Genomic DNA, 15,611 nt, shown 5'->3' on the forward strand with positions numbered 1-15,611 from the left:
AAGAGCGTGTAAACCCAGTAGGATTTTGGACCCTCTTCCTGCAGAGATAGCAAAATCAGCAGAAAGGAAGGAGAAATGATGGAAGAGGTAGATAAAAAAGAAAGTGATGATGATTGAGAAAACGGTAAATGTTTTGGAGTGTGAGGTTGACGAGGGAGAAGAAGAGGGAGTTGGTCGTAAGAATGTGGAGGGAATAAGAGAAAGGCAGAAATGGAAGGTGGATGAGAGAAAGGCCAGGACATCAGCCAGAGGTCATTTATTATACATCAGACACCCACATGCATCCTCCTGCTGTGTGCTGACTTCTTCTTTGTGTTGTTTACTTCTTCGTCTACTATACCCTCCTTTCTGATTTTTGCTCTTTTCATTTCAGTACATATTTTCATTTTCTTTATCCTTGCTGTCATGCTTTTATCTGCTCTATTTTTTAAATGCCATTTGCTGTCTTGCAATTTTTTGTGTAGTTTGCATGCTTCACATTCTGCATCTCAACATGCCGTGTGATATCACTTCACGTTCTGTCCATTTTCTAAGCTTTTTCTAACAGATATAACAGTAATTGTTTTGTTAGTGATCAGCAATTACAGCTCCCACTTGGTTTTGACAGTGTTGGTAATTGCCAACAAATTTATCATAGTTTCAGCTTGGTTAAAATAAAGAGGGGTTACTATGTAAGCATAAATGTAACGTACAATATGTACATTTCATTTGTAAATACTAGAGCTGAAATTCATTAACGCATTAGTCTATTGACAGAATAATCACCACAGTTACCTTGATAATGGATTAATTGTTCAACTGAATGATTTTTGAGTGTTTGTCAGCCAAAACAAGACAGACTAAAGGGGATATGGCCTTGTCTGTGCAAGCTCCTCAGCCGTGGAGTGACCTGCCAGGGAGGTAAAATAATTACCCTCCCAAGTAATTTTAAAAACTTTAAATTGTGTTGTTGCTTTTACTTTTCTCATTGAAGTCATCACTTAATTCTAACTTTTCACTCAGTGTCATTTTATTCCCTTTTTATAATTTTATGTAAAGCACTTTAGAGAGTGCACATATTATCAGTGTTATTTGAAGACAACCCCTTGTCTTTTTATTTTTACCATTTCCTGACATTACACTAAACGTTTTTAGTATGTGAAGACAACTGTGACCTACCTCCTTCAAACTAGTGAGAAGAGAACAAAGGAAACAAACAAATCTCTCATGTGAAATAACCAACATTGTTGTAATTTTAGCAGACATTGGTGCATCCGTGTGCATTCAACACTCACTACTCACTCATTAAAGTCTACACTTTAATATCTTTCTTATTAGAGAACTGTTCAAAACTATGTTGCATCTCTCAAATAAGCTAAAAAAGTTTTCAATAGCAGCTTTATGTGTTGCCAGAAATTGTAAAGCAAAATTCTGATTCCTCTTAGGAATGAAAAGCTTTGTCTTGCTCAAAAGGATCAGACACCCACTTATAAATTTGGAAGCCTTATTTGTATTACAAAACTCTTTGTAGTGTCTCGTCTTGATCATGACACTTTTTTAATGTGGGCTGGTTTATTCATTTGGTGTTCTGTACTGGTTAGAATTGGACAGCTTTTTATATATCGTATACTGTAAAAAAAGACATCTCCTCTAGTTAGTGGAACAGGAACAAAGTGTAAGTTTGTGAACTTTGGCTCTGCTATTATATGACCCAAAATGGACCAATATGTCTCAATGTCTCAATGGCATTGTTACTGGTGTCTCTGTCTCTGCTGTAGATGTATAAGTGTATTATCAGATGTCAGAGCTAGCAGCCGTCCAAAGCAAAAAAATTGGTTGTATATGACTGTGAGTCATGTATAAGTGTATTATCAGATGTCCAAAGGTCCAAAGCTAAAAAATTGGTTGTATATGACTGTGAGTGCACATTAGTACGAGACAGACAGGCGGACACAGAGTGAGTGTGTTTACTCACTCTCTGAGTTAATTGGTTTCCCTCAGCACCTGTCACTGTCCGGGTTGCCAGGACAACTGAGAGCTCGCTAATGTGATGCTTCCCTAATGACGCTGCAGCTGCGGTCATTATTACGTGGTAACCTGGGAGATCATATTGATGGCCTGTCAGACACCTGTGAAAATAAGTGTAGGATGACGTAGCCGGTTGTGTCAACATCAGTATTAGATTGAGTCTTTGAAACCCATGACACAGCTGGTTGTGTCAACATCAGTATTAGATCGAGTCTTTGAAACCAGGAATCCCCTGGAGTTAAAGAGAGAGGTACGCCACATCAGCCTCTCACATAAGATTCTGGCTGCTGTTACTGAATATGTTAACATTGGGGTTGAGTGTGTGCACTGTTCACAGTTTTGAACTACCAGGTTGCTTTTGTGCATACAGTAAAGTGCATGTGCTGTTTTACATATTATGAATTCACCTGTGAAATATCATGTGTTGGTGTTATACACTTCAAAAGTGAACTGTCCAAAAGCTACACGTGGCCATATGTGACGTTATCTCATATCAAATGGCGCCTCCCATGTGCACCTTTTCTTTTACTGTGCATGTGTGTGAGTCTGTGTGCCTATATCAGGGTAAAAGAGTGTGAAGATGAATAAAGTAAGACAAAGGGAGGTGGTAACAGTTAGCATGAGAAGAGAAAAGGCGTGTGTGATTTGTTCCACCTACGTAGTGACGCATCACACTCAGCTTTGTGTAAAAACGCATCCTCTGGTCAAAATGTGTTTGTCCTTTTGTTCAGAAAGAGTAAACACAGCTGTTAAATAAGCATGATTTAGCAAAAATGATAATTAATGGTATTCATATAAACAGTGTTATTCATCGCTGAGAATTTATGCATGAAATTATCACTAGCGCTTCTCCATCCTGCATGTGTTGGGTCATAAAGCCATTATCATCTTATGAGTGTCAGCTGTTCTGCATATATGAAATGTGTGCATTTCTGTTTTCTGTCAAACACTAACATGGATATGAACATTATGTCTTAAGGAAGAAAGGAAAAGTCTCCACATACTGAGCTCATGTTTCATAGCTTGGACAGTAACTTTTTTTTTGACAGAGTCCACTTCAAAGTGTCTGTATGTGTATGAACATATAAGCATGTGTTTGACAAACCTGGCAGGCGTCTGAAACCTGTAAAAGTTATTCAAGGCAAAAAGAGTTAATTGTTGTCTTGAAATCATTAGTAGCAACTTCGAGAGAAACCAGACTTTAAAAGAATTTAAACATAATCTGATGTCCAGATGTGGGCTGCATGTGACATATCTGTTTTACAGATATGTCACACACATATGGTCATGAGCTAAAAATGGATGAAAATGAAAGCAAATATTGGCACAAATGTACACTTACATCTTGAAACCACTGTCGTTATACGTGTGAGACAAAATTATTTGAATGATGAAAATAATAGGGGGAAAGGGCCTTGAAAATGGTATTATCAGAACAAAAGTAAACAATACAGACACACACTTAGAGCCTCCAATTAACGCAGGAACCCTACTGCAATTTGGCTTCACACACAAACACAGACACACACTCCTCACCATCTGCAGATCTTAAGATACATTTTTTGTACTTGTAATTTGTCATTTTTTTCCTTCAGTGCTCAGAGAAGTTCCTTTGTCCTCCTACAGCTGCAGACAGCCACTAATCTGTGGTTTGTCATTATTTAAAAGAGCGTGCGCAATATACTGTAACTCACACTTTGTTTTTGGAGTCACACTCTCTGTGACCTCAGACCTGTCACTTCACCAAGATTCAGACAAAACAGTGCGTGACAGTGTCACTCAGTAATCCACTGTCTCTCAGTCATTATTGTCCAAATGGAGCTCTGGGCTGTGATGTTCAGTTCTGTTTAACCTTTCAGCTGAGGAGTCAGTGTGTTTGTCACTGCTGGAGTGTGTAGCTTGAGTTTTATAGTTGGTCTAGAGGGTGGTTGTGTCCACGGTAATCTCCCTAACAATGGGAATGCTAATCCAAATAAAATGGAAAGGAGATGTTTGTTTCCAGGACTATTGCTTAAAAATATCTTTGTCTTACAAAGCATGTGACATTATTGTGATATTTATCTTTGTGATTATGTGGTCATTTTTTGACGCTAATTGTGATTGGTTTAAGCCGATCAAAGGCATTAATTCACAATCGGCATTGTTTAAAACCCTTGTTTATAATAGTTAAAAAACTGTCTTCATTTCAGCCTGTCACTCTGACCTGACAGAAGAAGGCTCCTTGCTGTAACATGTCTACACTGAAGTTGCTCCAAACACTAGGGAGTCTTTCTGGACTTGTTTTACAGCCTCTCACTCTGGATTCATAACCACGCTAGAAGGTTGAATACACAGTTTTGAGTTATAGCAGTGTGTGTGTCTTTTTGTAACCTGCAGGTGAGCCTGAGTTTAAGTACATTGCCAACATGCACGGCAATGAGGCAGTGGGTAGAGAGTTGCTCATCTACCTGGCTCAGTACCTGTGCAACCAGTACGAGCAAGGGAATGAGACCATCATCGACCTCATCCACAACACACGCATTCACCTCATGCCCTCCATGAACCCTGACGGCTTTGAGAAGGCTGCTTCACAGGTGAAAACACAGTGTGACAAAAACATATTGCGTGTACACAAAAAACCTGATCCAAGGGTTTAACATTAGACAGATTAAGCTTGTAGACTACAAACACTGACTTGGTAACCACAAGTCTTGGCTCAGCAAAACTCCTGCCTGTTTAATCACTGTGTTTGGTTTCCTGCTCAGCCTGGAGAGATCAAGGACTGGTTTGTGGGTCGCAGTAACGCTCAGGGCGTGGACCTGAACCGTAACTTCCCTGATCTGGATCGCATCATCTACATCAACGAGAGGGAGGGTGGAGTCAACAACCACCTGCTGCAGAACATGAAAAAGGCTGTAGATGAAAACACCAAGGTGTCCAAACAGGGTGTACAGTATTTATGTGGGATTGATTTAAACATCAATATTTTATAATAGTACTGCATTATCAAATGACAATGTGAAAGGGGTAGCTCATAGTGATGAAATTACAGTGGAGACTTATTTTACAGAGTAGTTAACTATATTAGGATTAACTTGTTGGATTAAGTCATTGTTGGTTTTGTGCTTTTCATGGGATTATCTTTGACAATAAGAAAAATATTGAACATTACCAGACTTATCTTCTAACACTTTATAAGACCTATGCTGTGTGTGGGTTAGGAGTGGTTGGTTGCTGGATGCTTCAGATAGAAAAATGCCTCTTGGTCTTGTTTGCACATGCAGCTGTATTTGCAACTTATGATGTTTTTTTTTTTTGTCTTCATAGCTGGCTCCAGAGACCAAGGCAGTGATCCACTGGATTATGGATATCCCCTTTGTCCTCTCAGCTAACCTGCATGGAGGAGATGTGGTGGCTAACTACCCATATGATGAGACTCGCACTGGTAAGTGTGCACATGCCCACACAATCTTATATGCACCTTGTTTTTTTCTGCTTGAGAATCTTTCCATAGATTTAATGAGGAAAATATTTGAACTAACTGAAATAAACATTTTATTAGTTTTTCTTCAGACTGTTTACTCTAATTTAAACCAGATGGAAAATGTTTTCTTCTACTATCATCCAAAATGAACCAAATGTGTTTTAATGCCTTGCAGATACAGGTGTTGAGTGAATACTTCACACAGTTGCTGTCTAAACATAATGCGCTTGTTTGTTCCCTTCCCTCTCATTCCTCTGCTAAGGATCAACACATGAGTACAGTGCCAGTCCAGATGATGTGATGTTCAAGTCACTGGCCAGGGCCTACTCCATGTACAACCCAGTCATGTCTGACCCTCACCGACCCCCCTGCCGTAAAAACGATGATGACTCCAGCTTCAAAGATGGCATCACTAATGGAGGGGCCTGGTACAGCGTGCCAGGAGGTAAGAAACAACCTGCTTTCAACAATTATGGTTCTGGTGATCATCACCTAAGAAGACACAAGGCACTATTCTAGGCTGAAACTGGTAGGGTACCTATTTTTTTTTTTACTTTCTTGTCGCACTCTCTCTGTGCAAAAGAACGCAACCTTTTTGATTGCCACTGTGTCATACTTTTACCAGACAAGGGCTCCTCCATAGCTGGCTATTTGAAATGACTACGTTTCCTTCACCTCACCACACGGCAGCATTAGTGACCCATCCACATCCAAAATATATATACAGTAGCTGTCTCCTTTTGTAAGCTTTCATCCTGCTCACAATATAAGGGGTGGGTTTCTCCACAAGATATATGTAAAATTTGCCAGATTTGGGCTCTGGGAGGGAATTTGCTGCCATGTTGGAAGGGTTTTTTGCCCTCCAGGGCTCTGTGCCAGTTCACTTGGTTTATCAGATAGTGTGTACAATCTTAGCTTTTGCACCAGTACCCACTATGTGACCAATGATGTATATGTACAGAATGGTATATTTTACAGTTGAAAAATAAAGTTGTCAGTGCTCTGTGGTGGGCATTTTAGGGAATAGAATGAGTGTCCAAGTTACCCCAGTTTACAAACATATTGTTTGCATTTTATTACAGCAAAATCTTGTTACTAAATATCTAGCATATACAGCAATAATGATACAGTATATCTATGTATATAAGCTAAAACAAGCTGCTGCTGTATTAGCCAGGATTTGGTTAAAATGTTACTGAAACAATGTTCATTAGTAACCAGTAATTTCTTAAATACTTTTTAGCAAAGTCTAGCCCATTTTAACACTTGAAGCTGTCTTCTCACCTGAATTGACGTACTGGGTTTTCATTTCACAGATAATTTTTCTCGCTTGTTTTCCTTCCTGTGTTTTGTGACTGACCCGTTACAGGAATGCAGGATTTCAACTACCTCAGCAGCAACTGCTTTGAGATCACTTTGGAGCTCAGCTGTGACAAGTTCCCCAACGAGGACACACTCAAGACCTACTGGGAGCAAAACCGCAACTCACTGGTCAACTACATTGAGCAGGTAAGCAGCACACCAGGACAGTGCCATGTACTTTCATTGGTGTATTTGATGCAGCTTACTCAAAACAAAACCAAAGTTCTCAGACTGAAGTGAATAAAATGGTAATGTTGAAAATGAAAAACAATACGTGTACAAGACTTCATATGATATGATACACTATGCTATGATACAATATAATGTGATAAGATGCAATACGACAACACTTTATCAGATAAATTTGAAATGTGTCTTGCAACACATGGCAGCTCCAATGTAAAAGCAAGCAATAACAACAGTCAAAACAACAAATTAATAAACAATAACAACAAACCACTTTTACCACCCCCACTTTTGTATTCTTATGGTCTCTGGATACAGATGTTATATGACCACACCGTGGTATTGATTTAACAGTAGTGTAGACAAACCCATGATCCTTGTTAATGCCAGGATTTTTCACAGTCAAGAAATTTCCATTTGTGATTTTAAATGTGTCTTCCCATCTGAAGAGCATCCCCCACAGTTTGCAGCAGACCCCAAGCTTCCCTCAGTCAATGAACCAAACTGTATGCCTCAATATGCCTCTGCGTGTGTGTTTGTAGGTTCACCGTGGCGTCAAAGGCTTTGTGCGTGACCTCCAGGGCAACCCCATTTCGAATGCCAGCATATCTGTAGAGGGTATTGATCATGATATCACCACAGGTATCAGCATCCATTCATATAACTGTGACAACCTAACACACACTCTATATAGTCTATGGAAATGAAGCCTCATGCGAGATACTGTATGTAATGGTAACATACTGTAATGCCTCTATCTTGTGGACATAGTGGGTACTGCACCATTATTCAGTCTGATTTCTGTTAGTTACTTGCACCTGCTCTTCATATCACAGTCACAGTAATAATAGGTTGTAAGGTTTGATTATTTCCATAGCTGAGCATCAGTTGGCTGCTCTGTCTGCTGCTTGATTCAGTTTATCAATAAGATGATCTGTATTTCGTAGCCAAAGATGGAGACTATTGGCGCCTTTTGGCTCCAGGAAACTACAAAGTGGCAGCGTCTGCTCCAGGATACCTGACTGTCATCAAGAAGGTAGCTGTTCCCTACAGCCCTGCAACCAGGGTAAGAATCACAGACAAATGAACAGTAAAACACATGAGCACTGTGTAGTCATTGTTTTAGAAATATCAGGTCACAGTATATGAAACAAAACATCTCAAATAAAATCTCAAACAAATAAAATAAAATAAACCTCTGAGAAGATACTGTATATATGACTGATGCTTGCGCTGTCTAAATGATTGGGCACAAATGGCACATAAAAGCCTTTAATAACTTGTAAGCCAGGGTCCAGAATAATACACTTTGTTGCCTCGTTTGCATCCAGTTTATTACAACCAGATTATAGTCAGGGAGGGACATGGAAAATAGTTGTAAATGCCTGTAAGGAGAGAAATTTGCTCTTTTAAACAAATACTTCACAACCATGGCTTGTGATCCAACAAAACCAGTACCTACTAACTGTAACTTCTTTGTGTATGAACATATGACTGCTTTAATATAAAGACATTTTATAGTCTTTCAGAATTTAAGCTATACAGTGTTTTACAAAAACAATCAAAATAAATTCTTTATTTCTTCTCTACTTCAACATTTAACGTCTTGTGACCCCATTGGAGGCGCCAGACAATGTTTAAATCATCAGCGAGCCACACCTTTGCATTGGTTGGCATGTTTCATTATGGCATGAACATTGCCACTGTAGTTTATTTTGAGTCGATCCCACATGCACCATCCTGCAGCCAGAAATACTTACTAGAGTACCAAATGTGTATGCATGCCTGAAAATAGCCAGAAACAAATGCACTGTTTACTTCTGCCTAAGAACATTTGCTACAAACTGTGTGCTCATCTGTTATAGGAAATTATTGAACCTTTTTAAACATTAAACTACATGTTTGTGATCTATTTTAAAGATCAATGTCTTCGGAATGACTGAGTCTGGGGCTGTGAGCCACACATAGTTTAGGACAGCTGAAAAATAATTCAGATACATGGCTCCTTTAAAATCTGTCTTTCTGTCTCAGGTGGACTTTGAGTTGGAGTCTCTGATGGAGAGGAAGGAGGAGGAGCGGGAGGAGCTGATGGACTGGTGGAAGATGATGTCAGAGACACTGAACTTCTGAAGCATTTGTCTGGCTGATGATGGGACCGTCCATACATTGATGTAATATATTCAACAGCCTGTGTGCCCTGCCCATCCACTCTAAAAAGAATATTTTGTCTCTTCTTGATTTGTTCTCTTTCAGTCATTCTTTTAATCGATTATATTGTGTATTAATGTAACAGTTTGCCTCATATTCCTGTAGATTATTTGACATCCTGCACACACACTGACGGACACAGTTTGATGGCAGTGAGATCGGTGTTGATTTCTGTGGTATTGTGTTTTCTTATTGTACATGTCATTGATAATGATGGCACCCATCTATATAACCAATGAGTGACTGAGTAACTATACATGTAAGAGAGCTGTTTTACATCATTACTACATGACTGGCACCATAGGAATTTGCAATTCTTCCTGTTTTAAATGTCTCTGTTTCTCCAGGCTTTAGTACAAATACACAAATACAAATACATACGTCTAGTGCACACAAAAACACAACATGTTCACTTCTCAGCAAGTGTAAACAAACTGTTTCTTTCCTGTAATATAAACAATACAACGCTATGGTTTCGAGATAATCAGGGACATTAAAAACACTGTAAAGATGCTATGGTAAACAATCGAAACAGGCAAGCTTATTTCCCTGTAATTGATGTTGAAGTTTTTTAACTGATTGCAGCACAGTTTTAATTTTAGCACAAGATTAATGGTTATAATGTATACTGTATTTATGAAATAGGCATAGCAAAAAATGTGTTTTTTTTTTGTAACAAAGGAAATCTAAGAAAACGAGGCCATAGTACTTGGAAATCTGCCAACCTCAGTCAGCACAAAGCCATTCCTTTGTACATGCACTACACAGGGAATACTGTAGTTCCTAAGTAACTGTGGTACATGTAGAAGGATAAATTAACACTAATCTTCTGAGTGACCACAGACAAGTCAGCTGACTGTATGGATGCAGTTCACTCAGTCCGAGACTACATAAAGTATTTATTGAATGTATAGCTATGGAAAAAGAAAATGTAAAGAATGGACAGATCAATAAAACTTCTTTACGCTGTCAGACTGCATTGTTGTCACCCTTTGTTTCAGTATCTACTCCAGACAGATACAAGGAATGTCTACATGCGTAAACGGGGTGTGTTGTACTTGTTAATGATATTGAATGGATGCTGTTAAAAGTATGTTAGTCCCTCAGAACTCCTTCCTTAGTATTTATAAAGGAACATACAGTAATTAAATCTGAAACTGGGAAACTGAAATAGGTTGAGTTGATTTCCTTTAAAGTTTATATTAAATGTAGTACAATGAGACATTTAGGCTCCTTAAGAAAAGTTGATTGCAGTATTGGGTAAAAGAAATCTTAAGCAGATATTATAAATTATGTACCATAAGAGATTAATATAACCATCATAATGGATTCAGTTCTTATGAATTAAATGTAAAAATTGTCAGTGTGGTAATAGAAAATAAAAGGAATAGAAGAATAATTTTTTGTGCTTCATACCTTTAAAAGTCATTATTTTTATTGACTTGCTTTTTTGTGCCTTAGGCTGTTATTTCTTGTTTTACAGGAGGCCACTTTGAGGGGTTGAGAAATGAGGGCCTTATTGTTATCATTATAGTTTTATCTTGTTATTATTGTTTTTATGACATGGAATATACTGTACTGAGCAAAAAAGGGTAAGTGTATGCTTTTAACGATGACGATGATTTTAAGAATAATTCCATGAAATTCATTTTTATTAAATAACTTTACACAAAAATCAGCAAACAAACAAACAAAAAAAAAAAAAAACAAAATCAATATTTATGTGACCACCCTTTAACAACATCAGTCGTCCTCAGTACATTTGCAAACACAGATTTTCAAAGTGCTTGGCAGGCAGATTTCCCAATTGTTACTACTGAACTATCTTCTTCAGATAGTTTAAACTCTATCTGTGATTCTTTAAATCTCAGCCAACTAATTCACAGTCCCACTCGACCAAATATTAAACATCCTATGAGCTCATCTTTGTTGGACTTAATTATGACAAATGCTCCTCATAAGTATACTGGTGTAGGTGTTTTTGCGAATGATCTGAGTGATCACTGTGCAGTTGTTACTATTAGAAATGTAAAGTTGCCTAAAACGAAGCCTAGGATATTAGTTAAACGGGATTTTAAGCGTTTTAATGAACAGGCCTTTGTACGTGATTTGTCCTCTTTTCCGTGGTATAGAATTTCCCTTATTGATTCAGTAGAATTAGCGTGGCAGTATTTTTATGAAGAGGTTTTAAGATTGATAGATAAGCATGCACCGTTCCGCTCTTTTAGAGTGAAGGGGCGTGATAATCCTTGGTTTTCGTTGGAAATTGGTAACCTCCTTAAGGAAAGAGATATTGCCTGGGCTCAGGCCAGAAAGAGTGGAACAGAAGGAGATTGGCTTCGTTTTAGACAGCTACGAAATAAATGTACACTCTTGGTAAGGAGGTCAAAGTCTGAATTTTATCTTGCTGAAATATCAAAGAGTATAAATGATCCTAAGATGTTTTGGAGGACTGTAAAATCTACTATGAACTCGATACCAACGAATGAGTTGCCATGTTTTTTGGTTAAAGTGGGTGTACCTTTGACTGCTAAATTGGTCATGTTGGACCATTTAAATGAACATTTAATTTCAGCTGGATGTTTATCTGACTCTTTGGACTCTGAAGTATCTGGTTTGCTTTCAAAAACAGAATCTTCTGAAATGAGTAGTCATTCTACTCTTAATACTTTTTCTTTTACTTCTGTGCCTATTTCTGAGGATCATAGTGCATTAAGCAATTTGGATACTAGCAAAGCAGCTGGGACTGATGGACTGGATCCTTTTTTCTTAAAATTGGCTGCAGACTATATAGCTGAACCACTGTCTTATGTTTTTAATTTAAGTCTTAGTAGTAACGAAATTCCAGTGATTTGGAAATCAGCTTTTGTTCTTCCCCTTTTAAAGGAAGGTGATCCATCGGAAGTTAATAATTATAGGCCAATTTCTAAACTGTGTGTTTTAGCGAAAATCCTAGAAAAAATAGTGAGTGACCAACTTAAGGGGTTTTTAGAATCAAATTACATATTGTCCCCATTTCAGTCTGGTTTTAGAAAACAGCACAGTACTGTTACTGCCACATTAAAATTTTTAAATGATGTGATACAAGCATTGGATTGTAAAAAACATTGTGTAGCTCTATGTATTGACCTCTCTAAGGCTTTTGATACTGTTGATCATGTATTACTGATTAACTCGTTGTTAAGGATTGGTTTGTCAGAGGGAGCGATCCCTTGGTTTAGGAATTATCTTTCAAATAGGAGGCAAGCTGTCCAATTGGGAGGTTCTTCCTCGTCTTTTTTAGAAATATTAAAAGGGGTGCCGCAAGGCTCGGTCCTTGGACCAATTTTATTTTCTATTTATATTAACAATGTGTGTGATAATCTTACAAATGCTATGTATCACTTTTATGCGGATGACACAGTAATTTATTGTTGCTCTTCTACACTTGCCCAGGCGGCAAAATGCTTACAACATGCATTTGACATTGTTCAGTTTCGCCTACGGTCACTGAAGTTGGTCTTAAATCCTAAGAAATCTAAGGTTATGGCATTTTCGCATTTACAGGAGCTATCAACAGATACTCTGTCAATAACAACAGATCGGGGAGTGTTGATTGAGCTGGTTTCCAGCTATAAGTACTTAGGTTTTTTACTTGATTCTGAGTTGTCTTTTAAAACCCACATTGCTAATGTGGTTCGAAAATTACGGATGAAGATTGGATTCTTTTATCGTAATAAATCCTGCTTTTCCTTGCAGGCACGCAAATATTTAATATCAGCGACCTTTCTTCCCCTGTTGGATTATGGTGATGTACTGTATATGAATGCCTCAGCTAGATGTCTCCATTCTTTAAATGTGGTTTACCACAGTGCCTTGAGGTTTGTGACGGGTTGTAGTCGACTAACGCACCATTGCGACCTGTATGTTAAAGCACAGTGGTCGTCTCTGAGCATGCGAAGACATGTTCATTGGATGGTGCTAGTGTACAAGGCTTTGGTAGGCCTAGCCCCGGCATACTTATGCTCTCTTTTACATAGATCGGATACCAAATATCCCTTACGGTCTTGTGATAAGTATCAGCTCATGGTGCCGAGAGTTCGGACCGAAAAAGGGAAACGGGCTTTTGGATTTGCCGCTCCCTCTTCGTGGAATAGTTTCCAAGCAGATTTTAAACTTACTGAATTATGCTCAGTTAAAGCTTTTTATTCTCTTATGGCTCTTAGGCAACAGGACTCTATTGGTCAGTGTATGTGTTTTTAAATTGGTTATATTGTTGATTATTGTATTTATGGTTTTGATTGTTTAAATGTTTAATGTTTTGATTTGTATTGAAACTTATGTATTGACGACATGTGTTGTTGACCTCTTGGCCAGGTCACCCTTGTAAAAGAGATCATGATCTCAATGGGTTTTTTACCTGGTTAAATAAAGGGAAAGAAAGAAAGAAAGAAAGAAAGATACTACTGATGATAAAGATGATGTAACAGCCAGAAATTATAAGAGTTATTTTCATGACCAGATAAGGTGGGTTTGGTCCATGGCAGTTAATAGGCCACAGGAATTTAAAGGATCAACATTTGATAACATTGTGAAGTGGATAAGTGACCTGTTGAAAACATCTGTCTGAGGTAAACTGGTAGATGATAGATACAACTGGAAGGTTGCTGGCTTACTGTGACATGTTAATTTATCCATAAAGTGTATACAACACAGCTAAGTTATGTCCATTTCTGTTTCATATTTATGTTATTATCTGTGCACTTTTGAGGTAAGTTTGATATTTGGGAATAAAAAAATGTACACACTGCATGATACACATTGAGCAGGACATTAAACAGCTCATCAGTTAAACTTGTCAGTGCTTTCTGGTGACACTCTTTGTACTTTGGCATTTCTGTACTGCAGTAATATCAGGACTTTTGGATTTGCCGCTCCCTATTCGTGGAATAGTTTCCAAGCAGATTTTAAACTTACTGAATTATGCTCAGTTAAAGCTTTTTATTCTCTTATGGCTCTTAGGCAACAGGACTCTGTTGGTCAGTGTAGGTGTTTTTAAATTGGTTGTATTGTTGATTATTGTATTTATGGTTTTGATTGTTTAAATGTTTAATGTTTTTGATTTGTATTGAAACTTATGTATTGACGACATGTGTTGTTGACCACTTGGCCAGGTCACCCTTGTAAAAGAGATCGTGATCTCAATGGGTTTTTTACCTGGTTAAATAAAGAGAAGTAAAGTAAAGTAAAGTTTTGGAAAATTCTTCCACGAATTTATAATTTAAAATTATAACATTATAAGTACTTCATTTCTATATCCATAAATTGCAATTTTATCAATTTACCTATGACACAATAAAGTGTGCGACAAGTGAACGGGTTTTAAACTGAACTTAATGAAGCCACAATCTCACCAGCTTCTACTTCTGGGCGCTAGGGGAGAGGGGCCCTACTCGGCTAGGGTGCTGAAAAACATTTACGCAAACTTAACGTTACAGCACCAAAGCGAAGCTATGGCTAACGTGTTAGCAAACAATTAGCTACCGACACGTCCACTGAGTGTATAAACACATCCAGCAGATGAAGAGTATCTTGATCATCCCGCTGGAGTTGTGTTTTGTCCACATGACTAATGTAAGTCCAACATTGCCTCTCGTTGTAGCTCTGGTTTGGTCTTCTCCAACTCCCGAGAAAAGTAACTACGCTAATTAACGTTAGCTTTCTAGATGCTAAAGCTTCATCATTAGCTAATGTGCTTGCTAACTTTGTTGTTGTTTGGCAAATGACAAAACAGTAAAATTTATTACTGTTATCTATTATTACTTCCTGATTATTTGATTTACTATAGATCTAATGAAAATCCACAAAAACGCTCATTTAAGTGTTATATACTTTGCAAAATGAACATTAGTCTGAGGGTCCGCACCTATAGAAAGGGTCTGATCAGGCAAAATGGTTGAAAACACTGTTCTGGTGTACAGAGCTTTTAAACAAACTTGCAGACAAACAACAACAACTAGTCCTTAACTCATCAGCTACTTAGATGTGGTCATAGATCCTACCAGGACGACAGAATCAATGCTGTAGGGTGAGTTTAAGAACAGTACATGTTCACTTGAAGTATTATTGGCAGTGTGTGCTGAGTCTGTTCACCTTGGCTACACCAGCACATACTACTACTATTTAAGAACCCCTAACCTTTTGTCTTATGAGCCAAGTGTATCGTTACACCCCTATTTAACTTAAAAGAAATAGCCTGTTTTTCAAGAGCAGCCTGGATTCATTAACACTGTAAGATTTGAGTCTTATAGGCTCTAGTTACTTTATAATCTTTAGTTACTTTTCAGTTCCTCATTGTCTTAGTTACTTTTCATACCTTTACTTTCCTTGCTTATACATGTTAAAA

At 37.9% G+C, this 15,611-nt stretch overlaps 1 protein-coding gene across 1 annotated transcript in view; it reads left to right on the forward strand.

Annotated features, from left to right (window-relative positions):
* Positions 1-10,198, forward strand: part of cpe (carboxypeptidase E) — a 13,615-nt gene extending 3,417 nt beyond the window's left edge. Inside the window, 8 exon segments of the mRNA XM_020620780.1 lie at positions 4,384-4,580; positions 4,752-4,919; positions 5,314-5,431; positions 5,733-5,915; positions 6,840-6,979; positions 7,561-7,660; positions 7,966-8,084; positions 9,050-10,198. Coding sequence (XP_020476436.1) covers positions 4,384-4,580; positions 4,752-4,919; positions 5,314-5,431; positions 5,733-5,915; positions 6,840-6,979; positions 7,561-7,660; positions 7,966-8,084; positions 9,050-9,148 — 1,124 coding nt within the window. The 3' untranslated portion in view covers positions 9,149-10,198.
* Positions 10,199-15,611: the final 5,413 nt, after the last annotated feature.

Source organism: Monopterus albus, unplaced genomic scaffold (genome assembly GCF_001952655.1).
Source record: "Monopterus albus unplaced genomic scaffold, M_albus_1.0 scaffold247.1, whole genome shotgun sequence".
In the NCBI taxonomy this organism is placed as follows: Eukaryota; Metazoa; Chordata; class Actinopteri; order Synbranchiformes; family Synbranchidae; genus Monopterus; species Monopterus albus.